General features: G+C 35.3%; 2 protein-coding genes across 2 annotated transcripts; both read left to right on the top strand.

Moving 5' to 3' along the window:
• The first annotated feature begins 424 nt into the window (after positions 1–424).
• LOC112650303 (olfactory receptor 13C9) lies at positions 425–1,381 on the top strand. Its single transcript, XM_025433081.3, has one exon. The coding sequence runs from the start codon at positions 425–427 to the stop codon at positions 1,379–1,381; it is 957 nt and encodes a 318-aa protein (XP_025288866.3).
• An 11,436-nt stretch (positions 1,382–12,817) lies between these two features.
• On the top strand, positions 12,818–13,798 carry LOC112650116 (olfactory receptor 13C2-like). The gene has a single exon (XM_025432785.3). The coding sequence runs from the start codon at positions 12,824–12,826 to the stop codon at positions 13,796–13,798; it is 975 nt and encodes a 324-aa protein (XP_025288570.1). The 5' UTR covers positions 12,818–12,823.
• The last annotated feature ends 1,787 nt before the right edge of the window (positions 13,799–15,585 follow it).

Here is a 15,585-nt window from a genome sequence, read left to right as displayed (position 1 = left end):
TTTTATAGTTCATAAAATATTTCAGATAATTAGGGACCAAAGCAGGCTTCAGTTTGGGCCTAGGCTTTGTGACATATTAATTATATGACTTTAGGCTTTGGTTAACTTAGATAAATTTCTTATTTTTCAAATAATCATAATTGTGGGGTTTAAGTGAGTTCATGTGTGAAATTGGTCTTACAAATTGCTGGCCCAGAATGGTCGATACAACAGATTCTCCTTCATACTTCACTTCCCTTATTGTTTATTTCACTTCTTTACTTTTTCTTTATCCTTCCCCTTCTTTATTTTCTTTCTTCCTTCTTCTTATTGGGTTCATTGCAAATTTTCATATATGTGCATTGGTGAACTTGGACTTACCATAATAAATAAATTATTATGCTTAAAAAAGTTCTTTGAATTCTTATAGGTAAGAGAAAGTAAAATGGAATGGGAAAATCAAACCATTCTGGTGGAATTCTTTTTGAAGGGGCTTTCTGGTTACCCTAAGCTTGAGCTACTCTTTTTTGTGCTGATCTTAATAATGTATGTTGTCATCCTTCTGGGCAATGGCACCCTTATTTTAATCAGCGTCTTGGACTCCCACCTTCACACCCCTATGTACTTCTTCCTGGGGAACCTCTCCTTCTTGGACATCTGCTACACCACCACCTCCATTCCCTCCATGCTGGTGAGCTTCCTCTCAGAAAGAAAGACCATCTCCTTCTCTGGCTGTGCAGTGCAGATGTTCCTTGGCTTGGCCATGGGGACAACAGAGTGTGTGCTCCTGGGCATGATGGCCTTTGACCGGTATGTGGCTATCTGCAACCCCCTAAGATATCCTGTCATCATGAGCAAGGATTCCTATGTGCCCATGGCAACTGGGTCCTGGTTTGCTGGGGTTATCAACTCTGCAGTACAAACGGCGTTTGTGGTACAATTGCCTTTCTGTAGGAATAACGTCATCAATCATTTCTCCTGTGAAATTCTGGCTGTCATGAAACTGGCTTGTGCTGACATCTCAGGCAATGAGTTCATCATGCTCGTGGCCACGACATTGTTCACCTTGCTGCCCCTGCTTTTGATCGTCATCTCTTACTCATTAATCATCTCTAGTATCCTCAAGATTCGTACTTCTGAGGGGAGAAGCAAAGCTTTCTCCATCTGCTCAGCCCACCTGACTGTGGTGATAATATTCTATGGAACCATTCTCTTCATGTACATGAAGCCCAAATCTAAAGAGACACTTAATTCAGATGACTTGGATGCGACTGACAAACTTATATCCATGTTCTATGGGGTTATGACTCCCATGATGAATCCTTTAATCTACAGTCTCAGAAACAAGGATGTGAAGGAGGCAGTTAAACATCTATTTAGCAGAAGATTCTTTAGCAAGTGAATAGAAAAGGTATTGGATTGTGAACACATTGGATATGGTTGAAACTTTATTATTATGTTGGAATTTTGGTTGCTTTTACTTTTTCTGAACTTTCATATATTATTTAACATTTTCTATGATGACATACGGCTTTACAATATCATTACATGTTCATTATTGAGAATTTGCAAGATATAGGGTAGCAGGGTGAGGAAAATAAAGAGATCACTGATTAACACTAGGAGATGGTTACTTTCAAACATTTTGAACAATATTTCATATTCTGTGTATACTCCAATTTTTGAAATGGGTATTATATGTCATTTTATGTTCACTTTTTTACATAGTCTTATTTCATAGGCATCACTCCATCAAAATTTTCAAAATAAATAAGCTCCTTTTTGTGAAAACAAAACAAAACAAAAAACAGAAAAAACCCAAACACTGCACCCACATTCTCTGGTGGAAAGCCCTGTGTTATAGTTTCACATTAATATCAAAAACCTCCTGTCTTTAGATAGTATTTCCTTGTTTAATATTTAGAGTATTTTCCCTGTGTAACTAAGGGTGCTGAGCATTTGAGACTATTGAGGTAATGGGTAAATGAGCCTTAGGGTGGAGCCTATGTAATGAATTAGGATATCCTTCTTTTATCTCTTTTCTTTGTTTCAGCTTCCATGTTAGCTCTAGCATAAATTTTTTTTCTTTGCAAAATTAAAATTGGGTTGGAAAATCAAGCTACTGGTCTAGATAATAAAGTGGACAAATGTTGAGTTGGAAGGAGTCGTATCTGTGCCTTATTTAGAAGAAGACTTATTTCTTTGATATCCTAAGGTTATTCTAATATTTTTCCAAAACTTAGAAGAATATCTAAGTTCCTGATTTTTAGTGTAGTCCCGCACTGATGTCTTGTCTCTGTTACTAATAGCCTTGTGACCTTAGTAATCCGAGGAGGAAGAAGATTGGGGGATGTCAGACAGGATGTGGTATTATCTTGATTTTCCTTGATGTTCTTCTCAAATTTTTACTCTATTTGAAGAACATTTCTTTTTCTTTTTCTTTTCTTTTTTTTTGAAGAACATTTCTAATTTACAAGCCAACAGGAATGAGAAAGTGTGTTCACAAGTGAGCCACATTCTAGGAAATCCATTTGCCTGGATAAATTTTATGTTGATGGAGCAGTAAATTCAGAGGATGTTGTGCATTAACATATTTTACACAGGCAAGTAAGAAATGTTTGTGGGATTCTGAGGTATATTAATGTCTCTTTTCCAAGTTCACTTTTAATTTTATTGGCAGGAGTATCAATCATAAAGTCTATTTAATTACCTCCAGCTTCAATCATAGTTAATCACAGATTAAATTTAATGGCAAAGGCTAAGAATATTGATGTCTCAGATTCACACCTTAGTGAAATATGCTATAAAAACCTATCAGTTTCCATATACATGCTCATATGACTTTTTTTGTCCTTAAGAATTCCAGTTAGGTAGAAAATCTCTAGAGTCAAGCATATTGTGTTTAATCCACCGGCCATCTTGGATACTCAGACTCTACTTTTTTTTTCTCAAAGCTTAAAACCAACTGCTTCCAAGCTATCTGGGATGACTGATCTAGGTTCTGGTCTTATAAATTTTTTTTAAAAGATTTTATTTACTTATTCATGAGAGACAGAGAGAGAGGCAGAGACATAGGCAGAGGAATAAGCAGGCTCTCTGCCGGGAGCCCAATGTGGGACTCGATCCCAAGACCCTGGGATCATGACCTGAGCCAAAGGCAGATGCTCAATCACTGAGCCACCCAGGTCCCCAGACTTACACGTTTTTGATAGAAAATTACAGAAAGCAGAAATTTTAATGTGCATATTTCTTCTCAGAGGAAAAGACCAGGAGTGTTTCCTCCCTCTCAGGGTTGTAGAATAAAGGGCTGAAGAAAAAAAAGGGCAAATCACCTATCTTGATGTATCCATGTGTTTACATTTGCTGGGCAAATACATTATCACTACAATACTGATATGCTTTATTTAATACTTGAGCCTCTATAACGTTTTCCATTCAGAAAATTTATTTTGAAAATTATTCTGTTTTTTCCAATTCTTAGTTAGAGTTTTATGGTTTGGAACACATAAATTTCCTGGGAATACTGGGAAGGAATTACTTAATGAAACACTCCCACACTATCATTTAACAATAGTAAATGAAGTAAAATGACTTAATTTCTTTCTGTTTAAAACCATCCAGAGTGTATCCTATCACTTCCAACTAAACCCCGATTAATACATATGGCATATGAAGCCCTCTTTGCCTTGGTCTATTTATTTCATCTTCCACCAACCCCCATATGACTTTCTATTTATTTATTTTCTTGTGATGCTGAGTTATTTTTATTTTCCTGCCTCCATCATGCTATTTCTTGTCTTACACCATGTTGTTATTGTTTTCTCTCCCTGGAATGTTCTCTAGATTACTTACCTCTCAAAGTCTCACTCACAAATTAAGAATCAGTTCAGGTATCACCTGTCCTGGAAATTCTGTCTTGATTCTGAATTACTTGTCACTTATACTTCCTTGGCACACTAAACCATCTAAAATGATATTGAAGCATTTACCCCCATTTATTAAAATCATCTGATTACATGGATATTTTTCTCAGGACAGGTAGAGACTCCATCTTGGGCATTTTTATATTTACAGAGATTCTTACTATCAGCTTCATTGAGTAGATGTGCAATAAATGTCATGTAAACAGAGGTTATTAGAAAATATAAAACACCTAATAGAAATATTGGTAGAAGACATGAGTACAGAATGCATTTAAAAGAAAATACAGCTATTTAAGATGTACACACAAGTTAAATATCTCTAGTAATTAAGAATTTCATTTAAAGCAATGAAGAGATACTGTTTTAAGCCTTTTAGTTTAGAAAAAGAAAAACTAAATGGTCAGTGTCTAGTGATGATAAGAGCAAGAGAAAATTAGCAACATTGTAATACTGGTAGGAGCATAAATTAGTCTTATCTTTTAGATTCATAAAAATCTTCATTTATTTTGATGAAATCATTTAACTTCTGGAATTCTATTTTAACAACATAATTTGAATTTATGTTGTTAAAAATAAATTTATAAGGGTGCCTTTAAATTTTAGTTGGTTAAACATCTGACTTGATTTCAGCTGAGGCTGGGATCTCAAGGTTCTGGGTTTGAGCTCCATGTCTGGCTCCATGCTCAGTGGGAGTCTGCTTGAGATTCTCTCCCTCTGCCCCTTCCCTCTCTCTAAAATAAATAAATCAATCTTTAAAAAATAAAAAATAAAAAGTAAAATAAATAAAATTTGAAGATAAAGAAAAAGAAAAAAAATTGGTTGAAAGTAACCAGCCTTAAGATGCCTCATTAATTCTCAGAGGAGCAAATGATTTTAGTTTGAGTTATTATATTGTTCTTTATCTTTTTTCTTTTTTTAGGTAGGCTCACACCCAGCATAGAGCCCAGTTCAGGACTTGAACTCATGACCCTGAGATTAAGACCTGAGCTGAGTTTGAGTTAACCAACTGAGCCACCTAGGCCCCCTATTACATTGTTTTATAATAGTGAAAGGGAAAATAAGGGAAGGGAGAAGAAATGTGTGGGAAATATCAGAAAGGGAGACAGAACGTAAAGACTGCTAACTCTGGGAAACGAACTAGGGGTGGTAGAAGGGGAGGAGGGCGGGGGGTGGGAGTGAATGGGTGACGGGCACTGGGTATTATTCTGTATGTTAGTAAATTGAACACCAATAAAAAAAAAATGAAAAAAAAAAAAAAAAAAAGAAAATCAGGCTCCTTTCTGAACTATGGTTATCAGTAGGTTGTTTAATTATAGTTTATTTTCAGCTTTGTGTTTTAAACCTTTATGTATTACCTGACCATATCTTTTCCTTCTTGCCTAATTTTCTTTTCCTTTCTGCTTCCTTCCTTTAAAAAAAAATTCTCCTTCTTTTCCAATGAGTGTGTGTTACTTTTGGAGTATTTACAATGTAAACATATGTTTATTAGAAAGTCAACTTTTACTATAAGCTAAATTATAAAGTGAACATAAAATTGTATAGTAAATAATCCATACTTCCAAAATGGTTCTGTATGTGTGTGCATCTGAATGCTTGTGTGTGTGTTTGTATGTGTGTAAGAGAGGGAGAAAAAGGATCAAAGATTGAGAGAGAATTCAGCTGGGGAAATTTTGATGACAATACATGAGCTCTTTTATGATTTTTGTGTGGAACAGAGTAATAGGCCTCCTATAATTAGGTCTTTAGGGCTTTCTTTCTGAAGTCTCATATGTTTTATAGATATTTCATTTATGAAGCAGTTTAAAGTTGTACATAGAGGCTTAGAGAAGTCCTTAAGAACATTTAAATTGTGTCCTAAAGTGTGGAGCAGATTCTTTAGGTGTTTGTGGGTTTCCACAATGGGGTAGTGTTTCAGCCCGGGCTTCATGGGCAAATTTCCCCATTCCTAAAATTTATGGCTACATTTTAATTTATTAATTTTTTCAACTAGAGAAATTTAATGATGCTTTATTTGAACTAGAAGAATTTATCTTCATAATCACACTTATAATAATCATATTTCTATAAATGTCAATCAATGAATTTCTATGACAAAACGATTACACACTAGTAACAGCCTCTTTGGAGGCTCAGCTACTAATGAGGAGCCATGAAGATTGGCTGCAAATAGAAAAACAGGATGAAATTATCTGTTGTTGCTGCAACCTAGAAAGACAGACAGTATCTGGTTTGAAGGTAAGTTACTGCAAAGAAAGGAAAGAAACTCATCACCTATAAGCAAGAAATTGGTCTGATGGGTTAGAGGTGTCAAGTTTGAAAATGGGATGTTTTTCTCACTGAGAAGAGACTGTTAGGAGTGGGATTTAAGGGCCTATTCACTGAGATATAGTGGGGAAAAAAGAGCTATGAGACCAAAAGAGCACTTCTGTATGCAAAGGTCATTGTGCAACAGACTGAAAGGAATTTGCCCAGAAGGTATGAATTACTTTTTTATCAGTGTGTAGTTTTATAGTTCATTACAAAGTATTTGGATACCATTACCTATTTGAGGTAATTGAGGCCCACTGCAGGGTATATAGTAGACTATATATATATATATATATTCTGTCCTATAGAATTAATAACAAACAAGTCTTCACTGATCCCATTGGCAAAAACTCAGTTGCATTTGCTTCAGTCAGCTGAAAACCTGGCGAACTATGTGCCAGGTACTGTCCTATGGCCTCTTTATACAGAGATCACATATGAGGACGATACTATGACCAATGTGGATCTAAAAAATAAAAATCTGAACACTATCATTTCCTGAGATCTGAAAAAGATAATTTACCAAAGCTGTGCATAGCCAGAAAGAGACCCGCTCGGGCATTATTCTAGTGTGTTTGCATGCAATATTGGTGACTATTTTTAATATTTGTTTTTCAGTCATTAGGTTATAATTATAAAACTGAGTAACTTTTCCTTTTCTTTTTTATGTTAAGAGGCTTGCTAAAAATGTTAAAATAGTCTTAGTCAAAAAAGTCATGTGTTTTGAGACAAGGAACACACTGGTACCTTACTACAACCCTATCTTTTTATAGAGTGAATTGAATTTGTTATAAGGTATATCTTTTGGATGACTTTTCCTTTTTGGCACCTAATTTTTTGGTTTCCAGGGGATGAGAGTGAGTGTGATAAAGTGTATTAGAATTTGTATGTAGGATGAAAATAAAACCATTTGTCAGAATGCTATGTGTGATCTGATTAAGCTTTTAAGCTACATATACCTGATCTTACAGAAAAAAATGATGACTATTTAAGAGATGTAAAAAGAGTCTAACAGAAGGAAGAAATTAACAGAGAGGCATGAGAGAAACTCCACTAACAGTGGGAACCACTGTTAACACTAATTGAATGACATATACCAGCTCGTTTAATCTTGCCAACAAATAATATGGCATAGGTGTTTTTATCTTCATTCTATAGCTAGGGATGTGATAATCAGAAACATGCCCAGGCCATCTAGTTAATAAGGGGCAGAGATGGTGTTTGACTTAAGCCTGCCTGCAAGGCCTGTGTTCCTGACAGTATTATGGAATGCGCTTGATAGAATATCGTGTACCATGGAGATAGCTAATAGAACAATGGGTTTTGCAGAGATGATTTTTTATAGGTGTGCATTTACTCTCCACTATTCAAAAAAAGCCCTCATGTCCCTAATTCCCTTTGGGATTTCAAGTGGTTTGACACCTAACCCAGAAAATCTGAAAAAGTCTATAAAATGTAAATACTATCAAAAATGAAAGAATTTTGGGCAACCCAGGTGGCTCAGTGGGGCAGCCCAGGTGGCTCAGTGGTTTAGTGCCTGCCTTCAGCCGAGGGCAGGATCCTGGAGACCCGGGATCTAGTCCCACGTCGGGCTCCCTGCATGGAGCCTGCTTCTCACTCTGCCTGTGTCTCTGTCTCTCTCTCTCTCTCTGTGTCTCTCATGAATAAATAAATAAAATCTTTTTTTTTTTTTTTTTAAAGAAAGAATTTGAAAAGCTGGGGTAGAGAGAAGTTTAGACTAGGAAAATCAGATTGGGCTTTGGGTGATCTCAGGGAGACTAATTGTGTCCTGAAAATGAGAAAATGGACCTGAGAGTCAGAGCAAAATACCATATAAAGTTAGATACTGAAGGATCCTGAAGGATTTTGGAGAGGGAGGACTCTTTGGCCATGAGAATGGAACAAGAATAATAGCTAGCATTTATTGAGCTATAATTTTGTTTCAGGAATTTTACTAGCTCATAAAAGCAATAATGCATTTAATGGAAAGGAAATGACATTGGATAGAAGGATAGACCCTTAATCAAGTCAAAGAATGGTTTACAGCTTGGTAGTGGGACAGGAGATGGTGATGGGCCTAGAAATCCTAATGATATTATGTAAAGAGTCCTGAGTATTGAGAGTGTGACTTTATGTAAAGTATCTATGAGTCTTCAGTTCCCATTTAGTGTGTAATACTGGGCAAGTTAGAACAATTTTAAACATACAAGGTTGTGCCTTATGGCAATGGATGGTTTGATGTAGCATAATGCTAGAACATGTGAAAGTAGGCTATGAATCTCAAAAGCTTAAATGTTGTTTATTTTATGAATAAGAAATATATTCATTCAGTGCCAAAATTTTGAAAGTGCTAAAAGATGTATAGTAAACAGCCTACCTTCCACTCCTGTGAATAAACTGTCCATTTCTTTTTCTGGAGATAACTATTCTTGTTTCTTCTTCTGGAGATATTCTATGTGTGACCAAAAAAATTTCTATGTGTGTGTATACATACTTCAAACACTATATATATAATACTTTTTTTTACAGAAATGTTAGTGTGTCATATATGCTATTTTGAGTATTACCTTCCCACTTAATTTTTCTTTAAAGATTATTATTATTTATTAATTTATTTATTTATTTCAGAGAGTGTGCATGCAAGAGAGAGAGAAAGGAAGTGGGGAAGGGCAGGTGGGGAAGAAGAGAGAGAAAGAATCTGAAGCAGACTCTACACTGAACATAGAACCCAATTTGGGGCTTGATCCCATGACCCCAAGATCCTGACCTCAGCCAAAATCAAGAGTTGGACACTTAACTGACTGAGCCACCCAGGCGCCCCTCCACTTAATATTTCTTAATGATCTTTCCACATCAATGCACAAAAAGCCCCATATTCTTTTTGACAGCAGAATAGTATTCCATTATTTCTATGTCCCCTTTTCCTGGATGTTTAAATTGTTTCAGCATCTGCTAAGAGAAATAATATTTTCATGAGTCAAGTTGAATGTAAATCATTTTACATATGTGCCAGCATAACTGGCACATGATAATTACCTAGAAGTAAATCTGAAGCCGAAGGTTGCATGTATGCTTTGGTGATTTTGGTAGATGTTGCCAAATTGTCCTCCACAGAGGATATATAGAAGTTCCTGTCTCATCACCTTTAGGAAGCAAGTCATTAGAGGTGAAACTATGCCTTGCTATAAGATATCAGTGCATAGCCACCTAAAGAATGGGTCACAGTGAAAGATATTAGGGAAATTCTCTAGATATTCCCTGTGATTTTGTTCACTGTGTTTCTTAAAAACCTTTTTCAGAATACACACATATAAATATATAATTTATTTAATATGTTTATATATTTATACTTATATATGTAATCATATATATAAATTTTAATGTACCAACTGATGTAAAGATGTCAATAAACAGGCACAATTCATATATACATATGTATATGTATTACTAATATATATTTTCTACTTATATACTCATATGTTACATGTCATACATATATTTATACAACATATATGACCATATATTGTACATATACATATATTGTCCAAAGCTGCCTGGGGCCTCTCTGGGTGCTTCTGAGATCTCTGTTCAGGAGAGCTCTTGCTTCCATAATTATGTATATTATTTCCTTGGTATATAGTCTTAGATGTAGAATTTGGTAGAAAAAGTTATGCTTTTAAAAATTTATGCAATTTTAAAAAAGGAAGTTATTTGATTCCTATAAGAATTCATATAATATATTACATTCTCATCTGAGGAGAATTCTTGAAATATACTCTAACCCAACCAAAATATAAATTAAAATATGGTCCTGAAGAAAGAAGAGAAAGAAGAGAGAGGAATCAATGGTGATCAATGAGCAGATATACAGAGAGGTAAATACATTGATAAAGACTGTTCAAATACGTATAATGTAAGGGCTGAGGAAGAGCTCTCAAAAAGACACATTGTAAGGAAATTATAAGCACTTTTACATTGTCTCACATTTGATATAGTTGAGGACATTCAGGAATTTGAGGCTAGAGATGGAGGAAGAAAAGAATTCTGATAGCTCTGTCTTCATTTAGTGTTTGAGGGATAATTTAGAGGATTAGATAATGCTCTAGGAGAAAAAAAGTTAATTTTTATGAGCAAATGGTTGGGTCCTGTAAGTCAAATTACGAGTGTAGTCAAAGAGAAGGTAACCACATATGGAATGGCAAAAGTGAGTAGAATTAATGAAAACAAATAGTAAATGACAACCTAACCAGCAAAAATAAGGAAGTGGGAAAAAAGAGAATGCAAAATAAGTAATAAAAATAAAGCATATGGAAAGAAAATAATGAAGTACATTAATGATTGTATTTTAAAGTGAATGGATTGGATACTCATAAAAGACATAGACTATATGAGGAGATTAAATATTTAAACCCAGATATATGTTGCCTGCAAGGAGGGTACTTAACAAAGTGAGAAAGAAAAGTTCAAAATAAAGGGATGTGTAAAGCACAGGCAAAAGCAAAGCAACCTAAAAGAAAGCGGGAGTGTAATAACATTATCATAAAAGTGAAATTTAAAGTACAAAACATGATAAAGACAGGTCAATTAATAACATTCACAATTTATAAAGATTATCAGCCATAAACAACACAGAAGCTATGCATATTAAAAAAATCCTATATATACGGGCCGAGCATGCTTACAAATATTTATATAGAATTGATTAAATATAGGTGACAATATAATTATTTCACAGATCTGAATAATACATTAAATAAACTTAATTATATGTATTTATGTATGCCTGTATGTATATCTATATTTAATTATATATCTCTCCCAAAGAGAATTCGTATTTTTTGTTAATATTTATAACATGGATCAAGTGATTGGCTGCCAAACTCTACATAAATAGAGAATTACAGGTCATGTTTTCTTATCATAATAAAATAAAATTGTAAATAACAAAAATCGAACACAAAATTCTAATGACTAGGTGTGTATTCTTTTCTTAAAAAAATGGGATCAGAGTTGTTTCACTGATTCATGGTTGGATTGTTGGTGTAAAGAATACACACCTGTTGGATTAAAGAAGAAAAGGAAAGGAAAAAAATCATCTAGAAGGCAATGAAAAGAACATTTCACATTTCCCTTTTTTTTTTTACATTTCCCTTTTTTTGAGAAGTCCTATAATATAGGAAAACCCCTTGTGAGACTAATAAAGAAAAAAAATCACTTAAGAATAGCAATGAAAAAGGAGATAGAACTTCTCACAAGGGAAATCAAAGATTATAAGGATTAAATGCAACTCTATGACAATACATTTGTAGCAAAATATAAAGTATCCAGATGAATTTCTCTCAAATCATTCTGTTGAAATCTTGCTTCTTTCTGAACAGTCACCTTTCTTGGTCTGATATTTCTTTTGAAATATTAGTATTGTCAATAAGATTACAAGGTATTCTAGTCTGCAAACCAAGTTCTCTGCAAACGATTAAGAATTTATACTCTGCAGCCATCTGGCTTGTGTTTTACCATTTATTTAGCTATATGACTTTAGGCAAATTACTCAATTTTTCTGTGCTTTATTTTCCTTCTCTATTAATAAAGATGATGATGCTAATAATAGTAATTGCCTAATAGGGTTGCTATTCAGACTAATTTAGGTAATACAAAAGCAAACCATTAACAGAGGATTGACCCAAAGTGAGAAATGTTAGTCATTATTTTGTCTTTCATTTGATTTCTTTATCCAACAAATACTTTTGAATGACTATCTCTGTGTCCACCCTGTGGTAGGTACTGGGGCTATGGAAGTAAACAAAAAAAGTACTTACCTTTATAAAGTTTACAGGCTACGATGCAAGACAGATAGTAAACAACATGATTTCAAGAAGTGGCAAGATCATTGATTTATTGTGTGGTGGTTTGTAGTCAATAAAAATGGTTTATTGTTCAGTTACACATAATGCAATGCTAATTTTTATTACAACTTCTAGTTTACATATGTGATGATAAATAGAACAAAAAGCCCAGGCTTCAACAAGGAAGACAGTTACGTTTGAATCGTACTTTGCTTTGCTGTATATTTACCTTTAGTTAAGTTTACTTAATATTTACATTTTAGTTATCTGTAAAATGTGGATAATAATACCTGTCTCCTAGCACTGATGAGATTAAGTAATTTGCGTGGTATATTGCATGTGGCTTAAAACATGTTAGTTTCCTTTTTCCATTCCCCCCTTTTTTCATATTTTACCACTCTTTGGTTCACTTTTGTTTACTTTTTTTCTTTAATGTTCCCCCCCCCCTTTTTTTTTTTTAAAGATTTTATTTATTTATTCATGAAAGATACAGAGAGAGAGAGGCAGAGACAGGCAGAGGGAGAAGCAGGCTCCATGTAGGGAGTCTGACATGGGACTCCATCCCTGATATCCAGCATCACGCCCTGGGTGGAAGGCAGAGCTAAACCGTTGAGCCACCCGGGCTGCCCCTAATGTTTTCCTTTTTAAAAAAATTTCCTCTCTGGGGATATAGTACTTATAAACTGATACACATTTGAAAGTAATCATAACAAAATACATATTTTGTTTTAAAAAATTCTAATGTCTTACAGGTAAAAGAGAAACAGTAAAATGGAATGGGAAAATCAAACCATTCTGGTGGAATTCTTTTTGAAGGGGCTTTCTGGTTACCCTAAGCTTGAGCTACTCTTTTTTGTGCTGATCTTAATAATGTATGTTGTCATCCTTCTGGGCAATGGCACCCTTATTTTAATCAGCGTCTTGGACTCCCACCTTCACACCCCTATGTACTTCTTCCTGGGGAACCTCTCCTTCTTGGACATCTGCTACACCACCACCTCCATTCCCTCCACGCTGGTGAGCTTCCTCTCAGAAAGAAAGACCATCTCCTTCTCTGGCTGTGCAGTGCAGATGTTCCTTGGCTTGGCCATGGGGACAACAGAGTGTGTGCTCCTGGGCATGATGGCCTTTGACCGGTATGTGGCTATCTGCAACCCCCTAAGATATCCTGTCATCATGAGCAAGGACTCCTATGTGCCCATGGCAACTGGGTCCTGGATCATAGGACTGGTCAACTCTGCAGTACAAACGGCGTTTGTGGTACAATTGCCTTTCTGTAGGAATAACGTCATCAATCATTTCTCCTGTGAAATTCTGGCTGTCATGAAACTGGCTTGTGCTGACATCTCAGGCAATGAGTTCATCATGCTCGTGGCCACGACATTGTTTATATTGACACCACTGCTATTAATTATTATCTCCTACTCATTAATCATCTCTAGTATCCTCAAGATTCGCACTTCTGAGGGGAGAAGCAAAGTCTTCTCCACTTGCTCAGCCCACCTGACTGTGGTGATAATATTCTATGGAACCATTCTCTTCATGTACATGAAGCCCAAATCTAAAAAGACACTCAATTCAGATGACTTGGATGCGACTGACAAACTTATATCCATGTTCTATGGGGTTATGACTCCCATGATGAATCCTTTAATCTACAGTCTCAGAAACAAGGATGTGAAAGAAGCAGTTAAACACCTACTGAAGAAAATGTGTTTAACAAGTAAATGGGAAAGGGACAAGTAATTTTATAATCACAATGTGGAAATCAGTTAGGGAAACCAAAGAGCCAAACAGATAGATTCTTGCTGCTGTGTCAAATTCATCTCTCAAAACTTTCAAGGTTTTGTAGAACAGGTTCACAACATGATACACATGAAATATATTTATTCCCAAGATGGAGTTCTTGGGAATTTCTTTCCAGATAGGTCATATATATTATTTTTTGTGTCACTCCTTGGCATTGCTTTCTCTCATCTTTATGGTCAGTGAGAAACTGGCTAGAACCTTGTTTGTCCAAATAAGACTTAAAAAAAATGGGATCGGAGTTGTTTCACTGATTCATGGTTGGATTGTTGGATTTAGACCTGGTCATTTTGTAGCAACCCAGAAAGTGGAACCACCATATTGTAGATTGGCCCTTCTTTGAAAAATACTTAGGAAAAAGAGAGACTATCAATTTATAAACTTTACTTGACTCTCTTAGGAGAGGAGAATGTGCCATTCAGAGGGAGATAGAATAGGTGAAGGGTGACTGAATGGGCGTCTTCAGAGACTACTGGTTGTGGCTGATCTCTTGTTCCACACCACTATTTAGGCTTCAGAGCCAGTCATCTCTGCCTGTTCTTTGATGTCATCAATGGTGATGCAGTTCTTGGTCCAGTTTGTTTCATTCCATGCATGGATGTACACTTCCTTCATTACCTGAACTATAGCTAGCTCTGAGCTTCTATTTACTGACTGAAAGTTTGAGCAAGATATAAGGGAATGACAGCATAGAAAACGAAAAAAGAAAAACCCTAGTTAGACTTCAGTTCTCACTATTCCTAGTCTCCACCATGAGCTTTCATAAAGATTATTTTTCGTCCAACTCCTTCCTTAGTCCCTTGTCTCTTGTTATGTTAATGGGGTACATTCACTGTGTGTCTCAGATTAGAATTGTATCTTAAATTTATTATCACTCTGAGTCCCAGAGAAACATGATATCTGCCCAGAGATTGTTTCTTCTGCAGCCTGACTCCATGAACTTAGATCTGGACCTTGGAAGACATCAGGTTCAGACCAAAGCTTAAGTAGTTGCTGTCAGCCAGGGCACAAACAGAGCATGATGCCTGCTTTTTTTTTAATGAAACATCTTGTGTCTTTGGAACATGATGTTTCTAATAGAGCCAACCTTGGAATGGTGAGCAGATATTTCTATTTGCTCAGAACTAGTCTACTTAATGCCAGTTTCCCAGGTGTAAGTAGTACTAGTTCTCCCCTTCATTGTGAAGTAGCCTAGCTTGGATGATCTAATATATGGACACCCTAAAAGTAGAGTCTATTAGAAGCAGCAGGAGCATCAGAATCCAGGGAAGTGATAGGAATAGCAGATCATTGTGATAGAGATCAACATTGTGATATCTGTGTCCTAAAGTAGACAGTGAACACATAATATCAGCACATGCAAGATACTACCAAGGACTCTTCAGGTTAAATGGGTGGTTCTTTTATCAAATTTGGAGATACTCTATTAGATTTCAGTTGTCCCTGAAAAATTACTTAATATCTACCCATAATAATAACTTTGTTTGGATCTGTGGACTTTTTTTCACACAATAATTAACTAGAATGATTGTTATTTTTGGTAGCTCCTTGTTAAGATAATAAAACTGTATTGTATGTTTATAAAAAATTATTTGTCCTTTTCATTTTTATTGTGGAGGGACTGGCAGCCAATTCATGTAAAATGGTATGTCATTTTTGAATAACAAAAGAATGAGGATCCAAAGCAAAGCAACTCTGTTTTCTCACTAGAACACTGCTTTTTCATC

This window comes from Canis lupus, chromosome 11 (genome assembly GCF_003254725.2).
Source record: "Canis lupus dingo isolate Sandy chromosome 11, ASM325472v2, whole genome shotgun sequence".
Lineage (NCBI taxonomy): Eukaryota > Metazoa > Chordata > Mammalia > Carnivora > Canidae > Canis > Canis lupus.
The sequence above is the reverse complement of the archived record's forward strand: the minus strand, read 5'-3'. Positions and strand labels throughout refer to the sequence as shown.

Coding starts and splice junctions, on each gene's coding strand:
- LOC112650116 (XM_025432785.3), top strand. CDS start 12,824: ATGGAATGGGAAAATCAAACCATTCTGGTGGAATTCTTTTTGAAGGGG.
- LOC112650303 (XM_025433081.3), top strand. CDS start 425: ATGGAATGGGAAAATCAAACCATTCTGGTGGAATTCTTTTTGAAGGGG.